The following is a 19,892-nucleotide window of genomic DNA, read 5'->3' on the forward strand; positions in this document are numbered from 1 at the left end:
TTCATGCGCCTCCAAGCCCACCCACCGGCCGGATCAACCAGGCCTTCGCTGTCTTAACGCAGGCCTGGCTCTGCCCTCGGCAGGGATCGCAGTCAACATCTGGTGACCCAGGGCCACGGAGCGGGGCGAGGGATACGGGCTCGTGGCTCGGGAGCGGCAGAGCCGCATCCCGGGTGCCGAGTCCTAGGAATGTGGGAGGGCTGGGCGGAGAGGGCGGGCGAGGCGGGGGCGCTTCCTCTGCCCGCCGGAGGGGAGCCGCCCGGGCGCGCGCGGGGCGCGCCACCGCCCCCTCCCCGCCGCCCCGCCGTCTCGGCGGGGGCGGGGGCTGCCGCGGGAGGGCGGCGAGGGGCCGCGGAGCTCTGCAGCCGCCCGGCCGGCCCGGGCGGGAGGAAGCGATGAATATTCAGAGGGGGAGGGGAAGGGAGGGGGCTGTGCGCTCGCCGCGGCTCCCTGCAGCCCGAGCCGCATGACGCGCGGAGGAGGCAGCGGGAGCCACCGGAGCCGCAGGAGCCGGGATCAGGGCGCCTCGCGCGAGGGGTGGGCGCCGCTCGCTCCGCCCCGCGAAGCCCCTGCGCGCCCAGGGACGCATCCCCCCCGCGGCAGCCGCGCCGGGCTCCGCCGTGTGGCCGCCGCCGCCGCCGCCGCTGCCATGTCCCCGGGGAAGCCCGGGGCGGGCGGAGCGGGGACGAGGCGGACCGGCTGGAGGAGGAGGAGGCGGAGGCGGAGGCCGGAGGCGGCGACAAGGGCGCCGGAGCTTGGGCGCACGGCGGGGCCCGACTCGCGCGTCCCGGGCACGTTCCAGGGCGCGCGGGGCATGAAGCCGGCGGCGCGGGAGGCGCGGCCGCCTCCGCACTCGCTGGGGCTGCGCTGGGCGCTGCCGCCGCTGCTGCTGCTGTTGCGCCTGGGCCAGGTGAGCGGCGGGGTGGGCCTGGGCGAGGGTCGGGGGAGGTGAGGACGGTGGGGGCGGGACTGGCATCTCCTGCACCTGCCCGGGTGCGCCCCGCCTGCGGGGATCGGGGGAGTTGGCTGGGGGCCCGGTGCGACCTCGGAGCCTCCCTGTTGGAGGCCGGCCTCGCACGCCGGCGACCGAGCCCCTTCCTTGGCGGCCCGGTGCCCGAGGGAGGGTGGCGGGATCCGGGGTCCCGGGCTACCCTGAGCCTTCCGGTGGCCGCCCTCGCGCGGGCTGCAGGCCGTCTCCCGCCCGGCCCTGCCCGGAGCTGGTCACATCTGGCCGGCGCGGGCCCCGCTCGCCCGCCCGAGGCGGCCGGAGGGGGCGTGTTTGCGGAGGGCTCCCTACGCGGAGCCGGGCGGGCCTGGCCGCGCCAGGGCCAACCTCCGACCTGGTCGGCGGGGGCCCGAGGGGCAGGGACGGAGGTCAGCGGCGGCGACCTAGGGGAGCCGGGCCAGGGCCTGGCGCGGGGCCTCCGGGCCGAGGGCGATGCTTCTGGGGAAAGTTCCCAGCGCCGGGAGAAGGTGGCCACTCGCAGACGTGCCTCGGGGCGGCAATCCTCCTCTCGGGGAAGCTGCTTGCTTCCGTGGGTGCTTAATTCGTGCTTTGTGGGCGCCGCGTCCCCCCCCCCCCGCCCGGTTTTCTAGCTTCTGTTTTCAGATAATGCTGTGCCTGGCATTTTGGTGACCGACCTTTCCGAAAGCGCCGTTTCTCCTTCCTGGTGTTCCCATCAGGGGGTGAGGCAGGGCAGCTGGGAGACGTCCCCATTTCACGGATAGGGAACTAGAGGGGGAGAAGTGAAAGAGCAGAACCGCCTAGCCCTGCAGCGGGAGCTGAGCCAGCGCGTTCGTCCTCACAGCCTTCTAGGAGCCTGCTAGGGTCTCGAACCCGCGGTGGAAAGGGCCCTCGTGATACCCCTGTTGTGCGTTTTGTAAACGAAAATCTTGATTGTATACAGACAGTAGCTCTGAGGACAGGATGTTTGAAACCTGGGAAGTGAATTATTGGCTGGGGATAGAACCTGGTTTCTGGGAAAACTTTTCAGGCACAAACAGAGGTTTGTCTGAGAGCAGAAATATCAGCCTTGGGGCAGCAATGCCGCCCAGCAGGCAGGACCAGCAGGCAGCTGGGGCCTGGGGGCTATGGTAACTCTGAGCACCCAATGGCCCTCCGATTGCTAAGGTCCCTTCCCAGTTTTCCTCAGCCGGCTTTGAACAGGCTCTCCTGAAGGCCTAGGAGCCACTGTGACCTCCTGCAGAGAATGCTGCATTAGGTGTCAGAAGACCAACCAGCTCCAGGGCCAGGTTCAGGCTGGACTTGCTCTTCAGTATCCACCATCCTCAGTTAACAGCATCTGTAGAGTGGATGTGACACCACCTGCCCCATAGTTGTTTGAGTGGCTTTCACTGGCCAGTGTCTGAAAGAGCTTTGGAAACATTAAACAGTGTCTGATTGGGATTATCATTAAGGTGCAGTGTATCTTCTCCCTGTCCCTGTAGGGAAGTTCATGAAGAACAGTGTATGAGATTAAAAAAAATATTGCCTCATATTGAAGATCTCTGTACCAAAGTTAACACTAAAGAAATACTTGACTTTAATTTATTTTTTAGTTTACTTTAGTGTATATATTTTATTATTTATTGTTTTGCCTGGGCTATGGTGGTTGTTAGCTATGCTTTGAATCAGTGAAAAGTTTCTTAGGTAAATTTATTTCTTGCTCAGTCCTTCCTTGTATTTCAATAGAATCTTGCCACGCTACACTTGTCCCTTATTCAGATATTTCCTTCCTCTCTAATTTGTTATGTAGAAACTCAAGAGGGCTCTTTATTTCTCGTTTTTGGATACATTATAAAATAGGAAATCTAAAAGGCTCTCTGAAAAAGCATCTTCAAAATCCATTTTCAACAGTATATTTTGATATTGGATATTTCAAGGGATCAGTGCATTTTTGAGCTGGACCAGAATTGAAGATAGCTCAGACCCCTCTTTTTTTTTTTTTCCCCCTAAAGTTAAGTATATTGAGGCCCGTGGAAGACAGTGATTGGGCTGAGGTCCCCTGACAGGACAGTAGTGGAGCTGAGATTGGAACCTGCATCACCTGCCTGTGCCTTGGATTTTTTTTTTTTTTTGATGCTTTTTTGGGGTGGAGGAGGGTCATGTTTTCACTTTGCTCTTAATTTTACTATAGGCACTATGTACTCCTGAAACTGGGGGTGTAAATTGAGTTTTTCAAAGTCGAATCATATTTGAGATTGAAAGTCGTATTTGAGATTTCTGAAGCTTGTTCATTTAGGAGATGTGGGGGAAGGTATCTGACTGCTTCCCCAACATTTGATTGGTTTTGTAAGCCTTGGATTGTGTGTGTGTCTATTTTAAAAAGGAATCAACTGTAGCAGCTTAAAAAAATGGACAGGTCATTGAAAAGATGTAGCTCTGTTGGGGCATTAATGAGGGTGGGTTTGGAAGCTGGGAAGGCTCAGTGCTTAGTAGGGCTGGAAAAGCAATTTTTGAACCAGGCATCCATTCCCCTCCTCCAAGATAGAAAGAATGGCCGGAGATGCTTCTAACATGAGGACTTTGCTGATTGCAATGACTTCACCCATTCTTGTAGCATTTTTGCACACTAATTTTGGTTTATGTGTATGTTTTGGGCAACGTGACAAGGCAATTTTCCCCCCTTGCCTCCTTGTCTCGAGAAAAATAGTCCTGACAGATTCTTTGTAAAATCAGCTTGATAGTGGGCTGCTTTAAAATGAAAAAAAGCTGGTGACTGATAGCAGTTTTGTTGGTCTTATAGTGTTTCAGATTTGCTTTTCCTTTATTTTCTTTTTTCCTGATGAATAGTAACTGTGTTTATTATCTGCTGTAGTTAATCCTTAAGCCTGCTTACCTACCTGTTTCATCAAGGGTACAAAAACTATTTTGACTCTCCTTGAAATTGCTAGTTAAATTCTCATAGGGGTGACTTTAAATATTTTTGTTTTGCTTCAGGATAACAATGGAAAAACCAAACAACTATGTTTTGTTTGCAGACAGTTTAAGAAAACAGAGCAAATTGGTTTATGGTTAGATTGTGACTTTGAGCTGATTTCAAGTTTAGCCCATGATAAAGGTAACCACGGAATAGGTTAGGTTTCCTAAGCAGAGAGAATCCTGGCTCCCGAGTGAGCAATTTCGGTCAGCAAAGAGGTTATTTAGCTCCTAAAAGTAATTTTTGCCTGGGGTTGAGGCCCAGGCAGAATTGCTGGATGCCTGTAGGCCTGGGTTTAGCCAGTACATCATCAGCAATTACTTACTTACTTCATTCACTGCTTGGCCAGGGGAATTATTTTGAGTGCAGGGTAAGAGGCAATTTTCTGTGTGTTTCCCTTCTAGCAGACTGTTGCTGATAATATTATAATTAATAGGTAACATTATATGTGGCAGGCACTGTACTAAGGGTTTTTTTTTAACTTTATATTTTCTTGTGTTTATTTGCCTAAATAGCTTTTCACCAAAATCAGTAATTTGCAAATATTTCTTCTCAACATTTAAAAAATTTTAATTTATTTTAAAAATTGAAGTATAGTTGATTTACAATGAGTCAGGTGTACAGCAAAGTGAATATATATAAAATATTATTCTTCAGATTCTTTTCCAATATGAGTTACTATAAGATATTGAATATAGCTTCCTGTACTCTATAGTAGGTCCTTATTGTTTGTTTGGTTTTTTTGGAGGGTAATTAGGTTTATTTATTTATTTTAATGGGGGTACTGGGGATTGAACCCAGGACCTTGTGCATGCTACGCAGGACATCTACCACTGGGCTACACCTGCCCCTCTCCCTGTGCTAAGAGTTCTAATGCATTATCTCATTAGAACATTTCAGAATAATTAAGACGTAGGTGCTGTTCATGTTCTTCTTTTATCTGGGAGAAAACTGAGGTGTGGAACTTACCAAAGATTCATAACTAGTATGTGGTAGAGCCAGGTCTGCCATCTCTGCCGCCCCAGTTTACTGTCCAGGGTTATAAGAAGTCATATGTTTTAGAAAAAGTCTTCAGTGTACAACTGAGAGGAGGTAACAGACTTTTGTGGTGAAGGACAGGCTTGTGGGGCCTGACCTCTAATGGGGCGGGGAGTTATTTTGGGTTTCTGCTCCCTAAACCCTGTAGTCTGTTCCACTGTGACACGGGCAGCCCAGGTGCCCTCTTTCCTGCTCGTGTTTCTTTGGGAGCCTGAATTTGTGAGGTAGGGCTGCTTTAGTGGAGCTGGGATGGAAAGACTTGAGTTTAGGTCCTTGTTCGGCCACTTAGTAGCTGCATAAACTTGGGCAAGCCACTTAACCTCTGTGACTCCTCATTTCCTTATCTGGAAAATGGGACTAATATTTCCTGCTTCACTGGGTGGTTGAGAGGATCAGATGAGATGAGGAGGAACTGCTACGTAAAATCTAAAGGCACAATTCAGTCTCTAGTTGTGGCTGCCTCTGTTACCTGGGGAGAAGGTGTGGGGCTTCAAATCATTAATTCATGTAACAAATACTTATTAAGTGTTTCCCACGAAGTGGTGTGGATTAACCCTGGGGGTGTGCAAGATGAACTTAGTTCACAACACATTTTTTTAAATCTTAATAAGTATTTTAGAGGGAGCGTTAGTAAAAAAAGATTTCCAAGTTGCATATCAAGCCCATTACTTTATAGATAGAGTGAGGCTACCTGTAGTATCCCAGTAAATAAGTTTATTTAAATTTAGTAAGTGGGGAGGATATAGCTCAGTGGTAGAGTGCATGCCTAGCATGCACAAGGCCCTGGGTTCAATCCTCAGTACCTCCGTTAGAAATTAATAAACCTAATTACCTCCCCCCAAAAACCAAACTAAAAAATAAAAAAAATGATAAATTTAGTAAAAAGCTGAGCTAGAGAAAAATATTGAGTAAATAATTATATAAAGATGGTGTAGTTATGGCAAACCTGTAAATGTGATAAATTGCTTACACTGGGGACAGACAGGAGGTGGGACAGGTGCTGAGTGGAGGCAGCTGTCTTCATGACTCTTCCAGGCTCTGGGGATGACTTTATTCCGATCACCCCCAGCTACCCCATCACAGTTGTGACATAGGCTGTGCCCTTCCAGAGAAAGGGCAGCACTGCATTTGCCAGCCGAGGTGAGGCGAGGCGAGAGGCAGAGAATCTAAGGAGTTCCCTGGGATGCGCAGGTGTCAGACCAGGGAAGTCCATAGCAATTCTGTCACCTCTTCGTGTGGCTTTCCAGTGGCTTTTCTGGTAACACCCTGCCCCCCCACCCCCCCCACCCCCGCCAGGAGCTGTAGGAAATTTGTTATTACTTCCTTATTAGTGATAGGATTCCTTAATAGCCATTCTGTTGTCTCAGAATTTCCATGGCATGTAAATGCCTGGGTGAAGGGTGGTGGTAATGAGGCAGCAGATGGGGGGCACTCTGAAAGTGAAGGAGTGTCAGCTCCCACAGAAGGTCTAATTTTAAACATGCAAATAATTTTCAGTTCCACTTTTCCTTCTTCCTGTTTGAAGGAAGCTGTACCCTGTTGCCATTTCTGAGGCTTGAGCAGACAATGTCGTTATTATGCCACAAACTATCTCCTCCAGGGCAGGAATAGGGTGGTGTTTTTCTGGGTGCCTGTGCCTGTCCCCAGCCCAGTGTTATTTCATGGCTTCTGAGAAAGAAGTGAGTGAATATTAAAACTTAGCACCAGTACGCACCTAACACAGTGGTTCTTAATCTTCCAGGGGAGGGAGAGGTTTAAGACTCTTACCCAGTATTTAAAAGGGAAGAATCTTCTCCCTAAAAGAAAGGCACGTATTTACAAATTAATATACAATTTCAGGGGTTTCATGGGCTCTTTTTAAAGCCCAGGTTAAAAAGTCTCCAGTCTACAACTGTGCAGCATTTAGAAAGTATCAATCCTCTTCAAAGAGATAACACCATGGGTATTCTTGGTTTCCTCCCCGGGGTGGGGAGAAAAAAAATGTTTCTGTGTAGTATATGCAAGTATCCATGTTCATCTTTTCAAAAAGTTACATTAAAGAAAACATTATACATACATTGTTTTCCCTTTTGATTTTCTTAGTTATCTTGGAGATTATTTCATATCTGTATAAGTTTTAACTCATGCTTTTAAATGACTGCCTAATACTCTGATGTGGGACTTTACCATATTTATTTGACCATTCCTCTGTCAATGGACATTTTAGTTGTTTTTAGACACCCCCACCCTGCCCCTTTTATAAATCATGTTTCGGAGAGTGTCTTTGGTACATATTCCTTGCAGCCTGCATGAGGACCATCCACAGGGTAGATTTCTAATTTTAGGATGGCAGGATTAGTGGGTTCATGCTTTTAAAATTTTCATAGCTGTTACATTTCCCCCAGTTTGTACCTGCACCCACAGGCTTAGAGAATGTCTATTTCTCCATACTATAAGCTGAACTGAGGATTGTTAAAAATGTAAAACGTGTGCATTTTAAAGAGATAAAAAACATGTATGCTGCTACTTTTATTTATATGTTAAATTTTGAGTTAGTTGGGCATTTTTTTCCTTTGTTTTGGGCAATATATTTGCATTTCTTCCTTTTTTTGTTTTTGGTTAGCTCCCTGTTCATTTAAAAAAATTGTCTTTTTGTTATTGATTTGTCAAAGTTCTTTGGAAATTAAGGAAGTTAGTCCTTTGGCTCTCATTTTTGTTGCAAATATATATTTTTCCCAACTATTTTAGATTTAGCCCTTGTTCCTTAGGAACGCAGAGATTAATAAGACCCCTGGGTGGTGAAGAGAGTGTAGAATTTGGAGCTGGGCTGCCTGGTTGAAATATTAGCTCCACCACCTAACTAGCTGTGTGATCTTGGGCAAGTGCCTTAACCTTCCTGATCCTTGACCTTCACATTTTTAAAATGCTAATAATAATAGTAGTACCTCTCACACAGGGAAGTTGGATAAATCAAAAGAGATCGCATTATATTAAAGGTCCTTGTAAGTTGTTATAGGGCTATAAGAACATTATTTCATCTACCCAAGAGTTAGATTTTAAAGTTGGGGCAAAAGTCCATCATTATGAATTATAAAAATTGTGTTACAAAAATTTTAAAATAGGATTTAAGAGATTAAATCCACAATGGATTGTATACATTTGTGTGTGTATAAATTAAAATATATGATTTGAAGCAGTGTAGGCTTCTCTGAGAACATAATTCAAATTATGTTTCTGTTTTGACAAGTTAATGTAATTGAATTAATATAGGTTAAATGGTCACAAGATGTGACTGAAGAGTGGCCAGTGTGGTCCTCACCCCCAAAGAGCACAGGAATATTGACCATGTCCCTTAAAGAAACAGGGTCCTTTCTGAGCATCTCTCTTTATCTTGTGACGTGGCCAGCTCTGGCTGTGGCTGCCTCCTATCTCTGGGTACATTTTCTGTGGGGCCAAGAGGAGTTATTATATGCCGCTAACTGAACATTTAAAGACATAATCCTTGGCTCTGATTTCAGGAGATGAGAAGCCCAGGGAGTCTTTGCTGATGGTGCCCCTTGTTTCCATGGCAGCACGGTGATGCTGCATTTCCTGCTGCTGGCTGGGGGGGCACCATGTTTTCATGTCTTTGTTTCGTGGGGCTTATTCTTTTTCCACTGAGCATGGACCACACTTATGGTCCTGTTCCTGAGGCCCGCAGAGGGACACTTGCAGGAAAGTTGTTGTGGGTATAGAGGCAGATTGCATGCCGGTGCTTAGTGCTCTGGCTTTGGAGTCAGACAGACCTGACTCCTTTGCTTCTTAGTGGTATGACCTTGGGCCAGCAATTCGAATGTTCAGAGCCTCACTTGTTCTTATCTGGAAAATGGGGACTCCAAGAACACCTACCTCATAGTGTTGTTGTGAAGGACTAAATTCGTCTGCGTAACAAGTTCTTAGTATGAAATAAACTTCGCAAGATATTGGCTGTTGTTTTAGTATCTTATTTTGCTGAGACACTGGTGTACTTTACTCCTTATGAAAGCTGAAATATTATTTTTACCTTATAGTTTGCAAGGCCTTCAATGAATAAGAACTCATTTAATTCTCACAGCATCCTTGTGAGTTTGTCATTGTCATTCTCATTTAAGGTGTGCTCAGATTGTCTCTAAGTGACTTGTCCATTTCAGGTGCCATCTATTTTTTTGCACAATAGTAATGTACATTCATTGTGTAGCCCAGTTTTTCAAATTAGTGAAATTTAGACTTAGCTTTCAAAAGGTGAGATGGGCAGTTGAGTCCCCTAGTTCGGTTCATACATAATTATTAGGTTGAACCACGTGAAATTACTGTTTTGGGCCCTTTGAATACTGGCAGTTGTATATGGTTCCACCTAATATGTTCTAGAAAAAAATGCTTTTAAAGTAAATTTAGAAAACCGAATCATAGACTTGCATGCTGTAAAACAGTATAGTTAAAACCGTGGGTCATAAAATCATTTAGTGTGTTATGACCAGCATTAAAAAATGATAGAACAGAAAATAGCAGTGTCTACTTGCTTTATGAGGTTTGTTTCAGTTATATGTATTGTGTGTGTGTGTGTATGTACGTACTGAATGGCGTATAAAATGCATTGATCATGTCTTCAGTCACGGCCAAAAAAACTGAAAGCCACTATTGTAGAGAATGGAGTGATGGAAGGTGTGGGGTGGGAGGTGGAGGTGGGCTCTGTTTCTAGAGGCAGTGGAAAACTAGTGTCAGGTCCCCAGGCATGCATCACCAGTGCCCCCACATACAGGTGGAAACCATTCTGCAGCGGCTGGTACAGGAAGGCCTGACTTCTGGAGAGGTCCCTTCCGAGGAGAGGGGTTTGACTGACAGCTGAGGAGGCCTGACTTTTAGTAGTTGCCCTTCTGGAAACTTCAGGGGGACCACCGCAGTGGGAAAAGCCGCTGGCCATGCCCAACATTCTTTGGTAGATAGATTTGGTAGGAAGCTAACACTTAGCATCTAGCATGTTATGTACTTTGAAGGAGAACCTGGGGCCTCCTCAGGGGAGCTGAGGCACCGAGGAGTCGTTGTCACTCATCTGGTGAGTGGTAGGGGACTTGGACTCACAGCCCAGACTTTTTTTTTTTTTTTTTAACCTCTAGGCTGTCCTGCCCTCTCGTCCACTCATGCTGATCTACTGTATTCACCAGACTCATGCTGATCCCCAGCTGGGGGCTGTTAGCCCACTTGGCTGGACCTCTCCATCCAGAGGTTCATTCAATTCCCGTATGAGTCAGTTCAGTTTTTTTTAGTATAAAAAATTGGAAAATATACACAAGTGAAAGAAGAAAGCAAAATTATCTGTAATCCCCACTCTCCTGAAATTAACTCCCGGTAGCGTTTTGATGGGTGATCTTTGTCTTTTTTAATTCTTGTTCTAGCTGTCTAGTTCTACTAAAGTAGGGTTGCCTGCTACGCATGCTATGTAATGTGTATTTTTCAAATTTTTAAGTTCCGAGGGTAGATGCATCCCTCGGGGTGCCCCTGGAGGCCACAACATAAACATGAGGCTAGTTCCTGGGTAGGGGCAGGTCACAGCTCCTCAGAGCAAAGTCTTCTGAAATGTTTTTTGGAAATAGACAAACAAACATGGACATATTATAGGTTAGATACCAAATTTGCATCCAGAATATTTTCCGCCAGTACAGAGACAACAAAGAAATCTCTACCCTGCAGACCTTGTAGGGGTGTGAGTTCATTCTCCTCTGCTATTCTCAGGGGCATTTTGTGAAGTAGTGATAATATGTTGCAAACATTTTCCCCTTGAGAGTAAATATTCTTCCCTTCTCTAACTTTCAGGTGTTGCATCCCATTACATTATATGAAGGTACCTTAATTTATCTCATTTGTCCTGTGATTAGTCCTCTTGTTTGTTTCCAAAATTTCTTTTGCCATGATGAAAGTTATTCAGATGACTTTGTGATTGAATCTCTGATGATGGCCTCAGGGTAAGTGGAGATAATGAAAATAATAGCTCCTATAGGTTGAATATTTATTATGAATTGTTGTCAGCACTTTGTGTGTATTAACTCATGTAATCCTATGATGTAAGTCCAGGGAAGGAAACTGAGGCCAGAGAGTTATGATCTGGTCCGTGGCCACATGCTGTGCCAGAACCTCCACCAGCTCGTTGTAGGTTTCCTTGGAGCTCAAAGGAGATCCGACAGGATTGCCTACATGGGCCAGGGCATGTGTGGGTCTCCTGGAAGAACGACTGGGCTTGAGGGCCATTCTCACAGGTGGGAGGGTGTTGTCCTATGGAATGGGTGGCACATTGACACTTGCTGCTCACAGCCATGACATGGCAGGAATGAAACGATTCCCCAAACCCCAGAAGATAAGAGTGTCTTTTCTGTGAATTTTTGATCCTGGAGTCATAAATGAGAAAGGCTGCCTGAAACTTTGGGGCCTTGGCCCAGGTCACATGAATGACATCATGTCATCTTGTTGGGGTCTTGGCCTTCCTGTTGTAATGAATTTGGATTTCATAGAGCTTAAATTTGGACGTGGATGGCCTGACCTCAGGGTGTCCCATAAGAAGAGAAACATGAAAAAGGACATGGGCTTTGATGTCAGCAGAAGCACAGATCCAAACCCATGTTTTGCTTCTACAGCCATGTCTTGGAACCTGTTGTGTCATCTGAAAAATGGGTCATAGTTGCTGGGCCACATGTTATTAGGGTTAAATGAGGGAAGGTGCATAAGGCACCCAATCCAGATTGTGACTTAAATGTTCACTCCCAGCTCACTCACATTAACACAATGCCTCCTGACTTTGGGGCTGCGGTTGCCACACGCCCAAGGTTAAGGAGACCTGCCCTGCAGGGGTTCAGACAACTTCTGCCTTTGTGCCTGGGGTACTGTCTAGAGTGGTCACCAAATCCTACCATGTGGAGAGAAATTGTTGGGGGTGCAGGATGGGAGCTCTCACCTCAGATGCCATGCTGACATGTCTGGAGATGTGGGCCTAAATTCCCTTTGAAAACTAACAGTCTCTAAAAGAGAATAATGTTAATTAAGCTAGAGCTGGAGGTCATGAGAGGGATCACACACATCCAGGCAGAGCCAGCCTTTCCTGGAGGAGAGTGATGGCCCCGCTTGCCTTCTCTCCCTGCTGGTGAGGCCGTCCCAATCCACCACATCCTTGCTTCAGGCAGGAAATATTTAACAAGCACTAACCACGTCTTTTGGCCCTAGCACTCTCCAGCCTAGCCTGTCTCTGTTAGGTGCTACACTTATCCCTGCTAATTTAGCTTGGCTGCATCATCAAATGTCCACCTTCTGACTTCGTGCCTCAACCCATTCCTTGAGGTTGTCTCCTCCTGCAAACCACTCTACCCGGTACCACCTTTCCCCTTATTCTCTGATCCTGCGTTCTCATAGTTTAGACCTGATGTTGAAGTTGTGTCATTGTTCAGACCCGTGCATCTCTCAAGTCAATCACAACCTCCTATTTAGTTCCATTGTGTCTGGCTACCGGGAGTCCCTCCCTATGAGGGTGGGCATCAGACGGCTGGAAGGCACCTTGGTTGGCAGTCTCACTCTGGGCTTGTTCATGGGACTGAGAGATGGTGGGTGCAGTGGTTAAGAGCTTGGGCTCTGGAGTAGGAAGCCGGTGTGGGCGTTCCTTGTCTTACCGTGTTTAACCTTTCCATGCATCATTTTTCTCCTGTATTAAATAGTGGTGATAAAATGACTCAGCTCTCGGGCTGTAATAGGAAGTCCATAAAGTAAGGTAAGGTATGTATCGCAGAGAATTGTTCAGCACATATTAAACACCAGTAAACATTAAAAAAGGAAAAGGATCCTGTGTTGGGCAGGGCTATCTGGTCTGACCACAGAACTTGTGACCAGCTTCTTGATCTCTTCTGGAAGATGCATGTGTAGCTCCTTCGACTCTGCTGTCCCCTGTTGCCCAGTGTGGTTGGAGTGAGTGGGGATGACTTCTTTTCCTGTAGACCAAGGCTTGTCAACCTCCCTTGGCGCCTGGTAATTCCTTGTTTTGGGGGCTGTCCTGTGCACAGTAGGGTGTTAAGCAGAGTCCCTGGCCTCTGCCCAATAGACCCCAGTACCCACCTCCGCCAACTTGTGACAATCAAAAATGTCTCCAGTGTAGCCAACTGTCCCCCGAGGGGGAACACACCCTGGTTGAGAGCCATTGCTTAGGTGGTGCCTGCTTTGAGGGAAGGCTGTAGGTTGCCTGTGCCTGGCAGTCTTAGTAGGGGCCCAGCTGTCCTTCCATTCCCAGGCGATTGTGGAACTGACTTCCTCTCATGAGACAGTAGGTCTAAACTAACAAGTGCAGAGATCCACATTGCTGGGTCTCAGACGAGGATTCCCATCCGACCTCTGCTTGTTCAGTGAGGACTTTTTAGGGATGCTGTAGCAAGCACTGGGCTGGGCATCTCGGCACCCAGGTGTCGATTCCCGGGCCAAGCTTCTCCCTGTGTTCTCAGCCTCAATTTCCTCCTCCACAAAATGGGAATAACAGACACTTTTCCCACCCTGCCCAGTGGGACAGGAAGCTCGTGTTAATGTGGTCTGTGTGGTGCTAAGCTCTGCTGTGGGGGATGTGAAGTTGCAAGAAAGGCTTAGTGTTTATTAGGAGCAGTGAGGCCAGATGTGCCAAGTTCCACACAGGAGATGGACCCAGTCAAAGGGAGATCCCATTACAAAGAGATTCATTGCCAAGTTCCCCCTCCCACCACCTCCCTGGAGCAATTTTCAGCTTTTAGAGTGTTTAGAGGCCCCAGGGCATAAGCCTGGAGATAATGCCTTCAGAGCCAGTGACCGGGAGTCCAGCTGGAGTGAGGCAGGAGGAGGAACCCAGGAAACCCACTGAACTGCTGGCGCCAGCCATGGGGGCTAGGAGGGTTAGCTTTCTGAAAGCTTGCTGTTCACACAGCTTTGGAGGAACTCATCACTTTGTGAAGCCAAAAAACAGCTCCCCCCCTCAGTGTTGATCACCCTGGTCAGGATATACACTCTCTAGGGGCTCGATTCTTTTGCCCAGATTCCATCAAGTTCTTCCCAGCCGTGCACTGTCCTGCCACACGTTGTGTGGCTGGAACTCTCATTTCATCCTTGGAATTATCGTGGCCATTTTAGAGCTGAGGTCCAGAGAGGTGAAGGGACTTGCACAGAGCCAGAAACGGGGCTGTTCCCTAATCTTTGCTGCTTTGTGATCAACAGCAATTTAGTAGCTTTCAAAGCCTGAAATTTTCTTGTGTGCCAAATGGGGATCATAAACACCTCCGAGGATTGTGATGGAGATTCCGTGAGGAAATGCCCGGGGAGCCCCTAGCATTACGCATACGCCTGGCACACGTAGAAGTGCTCCATAAATGTCAGCTGCTGTTATTGGTGTTGTTTCAACCATCAGTAGCAGCAGAGGGCACCGGCTTTGATGAGCTTTTCCAGGAATGGGACGAGTTTGTCCTGATCTAATCGTGCTGCCTATCTCAGGCCTCGTTCAGTAAATGTTTAGGGGTCCAACTGCCTAGAGGGAGGAGGGAGACGTAATCCGGGGAGGACAAAGCATCTGAGGTTGAGAGAATAAAGTAAAACCTGCCCTCAGGGATGTGATCTCACGTCAAACCAGCTGAGCTCATCGCCCTGCAACTTGGTAGTTAATCATTGCCTGTAAGGAGATAAAAAGGATTATCACCTCAAAGAATGTCTGGGTGAGAAAGGACCTTCGGGACATTAGATGCGTGGAGACAAATGGGTTCCAGTTTGTGTCCATCTTGAAGCGATTGATTGTGGCTGCTCCAGCCCTGCCTAGAAGGGAGTCTCAGACCACTTGGGACACGAGCTCATCAGGCGAGAGTGCTGGGATCAATTAGTGATGTCTGCTATGGCTGCAAGAAAGGCACAGGGTGACCAGACATGCTATTTATTTGCTCTCTTTGGCCTCAGCTGAGAGGCTGAGAACTAAGACTTGCTAAAACCCACTAGAGGGTCATCCAGTAAGTTGTAAAACCACACAAATCTTTTTTGGAAGGAAACTTTTCAGGGTGTCCAATTCTGGGGTTTCATCTCTGAGAAAGTGGTTTTTGCTTAACTGTCTTCAGCGAGAAGGAACCCGCCATCTCCAAAGGTTCTGTCTTTGGGTACCTCTCCCAGGTAGTGCTGACGCCACAGAGAGGGAGAAGGTCTTGGAAGCCACTTTAGGTGGGCACTTCTCAACCGTGGCTGAACCTGGGGAGCTTTTAGAAAATGCCGACTGGAGGCGCCCACTCCTGACCGGTGGGATTTGAATACCTGGGTGGGTGGGCACATGTCATCCCCGGCATTGTGTGTTTTTTTTTTCTTTTTCCAGACTCCTCGTGTGATATTTATGAGTCTCTGGGGTTGAGAACCACTGAGGCCAAACCTTTTTTTGGAAACAGAGGCCGAGAAAGGGATGATTGTCCAGGGTTATGAAGGGTTAGTAACACTGGGAGAAGGAAAGTAGGGGAAAAAAACCTTTATCAAGGGCCAGCCATATGCTAGGCTCTTTTACATTCATGCCAAGACTCTTCTTGTCCCACAATGTTGTGTAATTCCACTGCTTAAACCCTGTGTGGCTTAATATCACCCTTAGTGTAAACCCAAATGGGGTCCTGCAAGACCCTAAACCTTGGATCCCGATGACCAGACCCATCCTTCCCCTCCCACCTTCCCCTGTCCACCTGTCCCTTGTTACCACCTCCAGTCACACTGGCTCTATTCGAGCCAACACTGGCACCCACCCCGCCCTCTCCCTCTCAGGGCCCTTACCGCAGTATTCCCCAGATCCTCCGGGCTCCTTCTCGGCTTATTCTAGTAAGAAGAGCACAGATTTTGAAGTCCTTTGGACTTAAATTTGAATCCCAGCACTGCCTCTTACTAACACTGTGATGTTGGCAAATTACTGAACTTCTCTTGTCTGTACAATGGAATCAGAATTCCAATGATGAGCTGACATTGACTGAATGCCCTCTGTGTGCCAGGCACTGTGCTAAACCCTTTATATATTTGCACTGAGTGAATCCTCACAACCACCGAAGGAGGTGGTTCTCTTCTTGCCTTCATTGTACAGGAAAGGAAAACGAGATAGAGGTTCAGCAACCAGCCTGAGGTCACACAGTGAATCAGTCGAGGAACCAGGGTTCAAGCTTCTGCAGCTTGGCTCTAGAGTCAGGGTGTCAGGAATTTAGGAAAGCTCATCCGGATGGCCCCGGATGGGTGGTGGTGCTGAGGCCCTCAGCACGTGTGAGCCCCTCCTCCCGCTTTGACCTTTACTCTCATAGTGACATTTAAGTTTTCTTACCGTTTTTGTTCTCAAGTTGGTGACAAAATTACCAGTTTCCTGTTTGCTGGAGGTGCTCACCTCCAAACACAGTCTCTGTTGACAGGACCTTGGGGAGCACACTTTGTGGGCCGGGAGGGGTATGCACGGTGGGAGGGCCCTGGCATTCAGGGAGTGCAGGTGAGTGAGTGCATTTCTCATTTGAAAAAAACACCTTCTGCCTCTAATATTTGTTGAGTGCCTACTTTGTGCCAGGCGTTGTGACTATGACCAATAAAAACAACTAAAACAATAATTCTCAGTCCTGTCACCCCAACTTCATCAGCCCTTCATTTGCCATGTCCAGTTACTTGGACACTTTTCTGGGTGGTGATTGTTTTAACTGGAGAGGCAGGTTTGGGATTGATGGGGCTGGGTTTGGTGTCACCCTTGCTGAGGCATTTTCTGGGAGGATTTGCCCTGTTTTGATAAACAGAAGAGTGTACCGTCAAGGCTGCCTTTCAAGTGGCTGCTCTGTGCTGGGGCAGGCCTGCCTCAGGGTGGAGGTGAGACCAAACAGCCTCAAAATGAGTTTGGTCTTTTTTTTTTTTTAGCTTATTTAATTTATTTTTCCTAATTGTATAAGAATAACATTAAAAGAAATTTAGAAACTAGAGGAAGGAGGGGAAGCCATATATCTCCCTTCATCACAGAACTATTATAATTTTAAAGTAGTTACAGTTACAAATTATTCCAGGTGGCTTCTTATTTAAAATAATGGTGATCACAGACAGGGACAGTTTTGGTTCCTTCCAGTGCCAAAAGGTTAAATGAAGAGCACATTTTTTTTCCTGTGGTGATATAACCAGAATTTTTCGTAGCTCAGGGTACTGCATGGAGTGTATGTATTGTCATTCACTTACCCTTTCTCCAATTTAGAGATTTCAAGAGCAGCCAGATTTTCACTGTTATAAGTAATGCAGGGATGAAGATCTTCACGCATATCACATTTTCTGTGAAACAGAAATGATTTCTTCCGGATTAATTTCCAGGCATCTTTGTGATCTCTGACACCACTTGCCAAATGGCTTTCCAAAAGGAGCGCATTGTTTCCGTTGCCATTAGAATGTATGAGACTGCCTGTTTTATGACGCCCACACTGGCACTGGGTGTTATCATTTTTTAAAAACAGATTTAATATTTGCATTTGCAGACATGCCAACTGGGCTGCGTGGTGGCTGCCTCACCTTTTGACCGTGGGTGACTCACTGACTCACGTAGAACCTGTTTTGTGTCATCTTAAAAAAAAAAAAGATATCCGTTAATTTTTTTTTTTAATGCTCAGGGAAAAATGTCAAGTTACTGCCTGTGTTTTGTGCTACAGTCTACATTTGCCTGGTGGTACCTGGAACAATTCTAAGTGCAGCCAGAAACCAGCTGGGCCTAGTTGTGTATTACCTGATGGCAGAGACAATCAGGTGTATTCGTGTCATGTTTAGAGCTAGTTGTAGGGGGTCCTGCTCTGACGTATCTGACCTTAAACTCAAATTATGTGATGGGTGGATGGACATTTGCAGAAGGAAGTATTACTGAGTGCCTCTGAGATAACTAGCCTTGAAAGTGGCAGCGTGTGCTAACGTGGTGGGAAGAGGTTGAGGTCAAAGCCCAGCTTTGCCCCTTGCCTCCTGGCCTCCAGACTCCTCCCTCCCCCTCCTCCACCTGCCTTTGTTTCCCCACCTGCAAATCAGTCTGATAGTGCCTGTCACTGGAGGGCCAAGATCAGGATTAAGAGCGTGTAATCAAGGACTTTCGCACACAGGAGGTCACGGGGTCTGTGCTTGGTATTGACACAACGGTGGCCAGAGGGGTGGGGACAGAAGAGGAGGAAAACAGGCTGGTCTCGGTCTCTTTCCTTTGGGAGGTTCTGGTGTCACTGGGGAGAGAAGGTGGGCTGCTGGGTCAGTTTCAAGTCACAGATGGGGCTGGCCTCTGGGCAACAGCCAGGAGCGGAGACAGAAGTGGGGCCACGCGAGTAACCTTGGCTGCTGTTTGGGGGTGAATGTGGGGAGCCCAGATCCATGGGAGGGAAGACTCATTCTGGGTCCAGGGTTGGGGTCATGCTTGGCAAATTCAACGTGTTTGTGGCAAGGGAGGCTGGGCCTGGGCTCAGAGCTCCTGGGGTGTCTGCGTGAGTTAGACTCTGTCTTGTAGAGAATGCGGCGTTATAGGAGGGTTTTCTTTTCAGAAATAATAATTTTAAATATTAACCATTGTGTTATATTTTTTACAGCAATTAAAAAATAGCTTTACTGAGGTATAATTCATATACCTTAAGATTCACTCTTCTAAAGTATACAACTCTGGCCTTTAGTATCTTCAGAGGCAACCATCACCATTATCTTGTTCCAGAATCTTTTCGTTGCCCCCCAAAGAAACCCCATACCCACTAGCCATCATTCCTGATTCTAGTGGCTCCACATGTCATTCCCCAGTTCAGAATTCCTCCCACAATGAAAACATATGTCCACATAAAAACCTGTGCACAGGTGTTCACAGGAGCATTATTTGCAATAGCCAGTAAGAGGAACTAACTCAAACACCCATCAACTCATGAAAGGAGAAATAACGCATGGTATAGCCCTATGGTGAAATATTATTCGGCCACGAAAAGGAATGAAGTACTGATTCTACCCTAGTAAGGATCGACCTTGAAAACGTAATGCTAGGTGAACTAAGCCAGGTACAGGAGGACAAATATTGTATGATTCCTCTTATATGAAACACACAGAATAGGTGAATGCTTAGAAACAGAAAGCAAGTTGGTGGTTGCCAGGGCGGACACACACACAGGCCTCCTCACCGCCCTTCCTGCGTGCTGGCAGGGCCTAGAGGCTGAGTGGTGTTGCAGAGTGGCTGTGAGCTGGGCGGAGTGGTGTCTGTGTGTGTGTGTGTGGGTGAGCGGGGTGTGCGCTGAGGGGACAGGTTTCAGAGGCAGCATCGGAGGGACCTGGTGTGTAGCTACGAAGGTGGAAGGAACACCGATTTTGGAGTTAGGAGAGCGGGTTGGATTCTTGGCACAATCTTTGTGACCGTGGGCTGATTTCATCTCCTTTGAACATTTCCTTCCTCATCGGGAACCTGGGGCTCCTCTCCCAGCCTCCTGCCTCTCTCAAGGCTGATATGAACAAGGTGTGGGGAGGGGTGGGGAGAAAGGAAGCAGGGGACCAGAACTTGCTGGAACATGTGGGGCTGACGATCTGGGAGGCGGAGAGGGACACGCAGCAGGTGCAGGCAGGTTCGGGAGGAGGTTGCCAGCTGGGCCAGGAGGACGTACATCCCTACCCTTCTTGGGGAGTTCTGCACCCTGTGAACACTCCCACCCCGAGGCTAGCACGCTGGTTGTAATCCTGAGGCTATTGATTTTTCCTAGTATTTGAATCCGAGCCTTTGTTTCTGGGAAGAGTCTGGCGTTGATACCCCCCCACCCCCCCGCCCTGCAGCATCCACCGCCTCCCCCCAGTGCATCCTTTCCCTCGGGCTGCCTGGGCATCACCTCAGACTAGTGAGGCTCTCGTGGGTCCTAGTGGTCACTCAAGCGGCACCTCCTATCTGGACCTGTCTCTGTTCAAGTGGCAGAGCTGGCTGCCCCCTTTATCAGTGACTTGCAGCTTGCC

At 47.8% G+C, this 19,892-nt stretch overlaps 1 protein-coding gene across 1 annotated transcript in view; it reads left to right on the plus strand.

The window, feature by feature from the left end:
- Positions 1-416: 416 nt before the first annotated feature.
- PTPRJ (protein tyrosine phosphatase receptor type J) overlaps positions 417-19,892 on the plus strand; it is a 153,097-nt gene continuing 133,621 nt past the window's right edge. Inside the window, exon 1 of the mRNA XM_032488679.1 lies at positions 417-910. Within this exon, the coding sequence (XP_032344570.1) occupies positions 467-910 (444 nt within the window). The 5' untranslated portion in view covers positions 417-466. The remainder of the gene's footprint in view (positions 911-19,892) is intronic.

This window comes from Camelus ferus, chromosome 10 (genome assembly GCF_009834535.1).
Source record: "Camelus ferus isolate YT-003-E chromosome 10, BCGSAC_Cfer_1.0, whole genome shotgun sequence".
NCBI lineage: Eukaryota > Metazoa > Chordata > Mammalia > Artiodactyla > Camelidae > Camelus > Camelus ferus.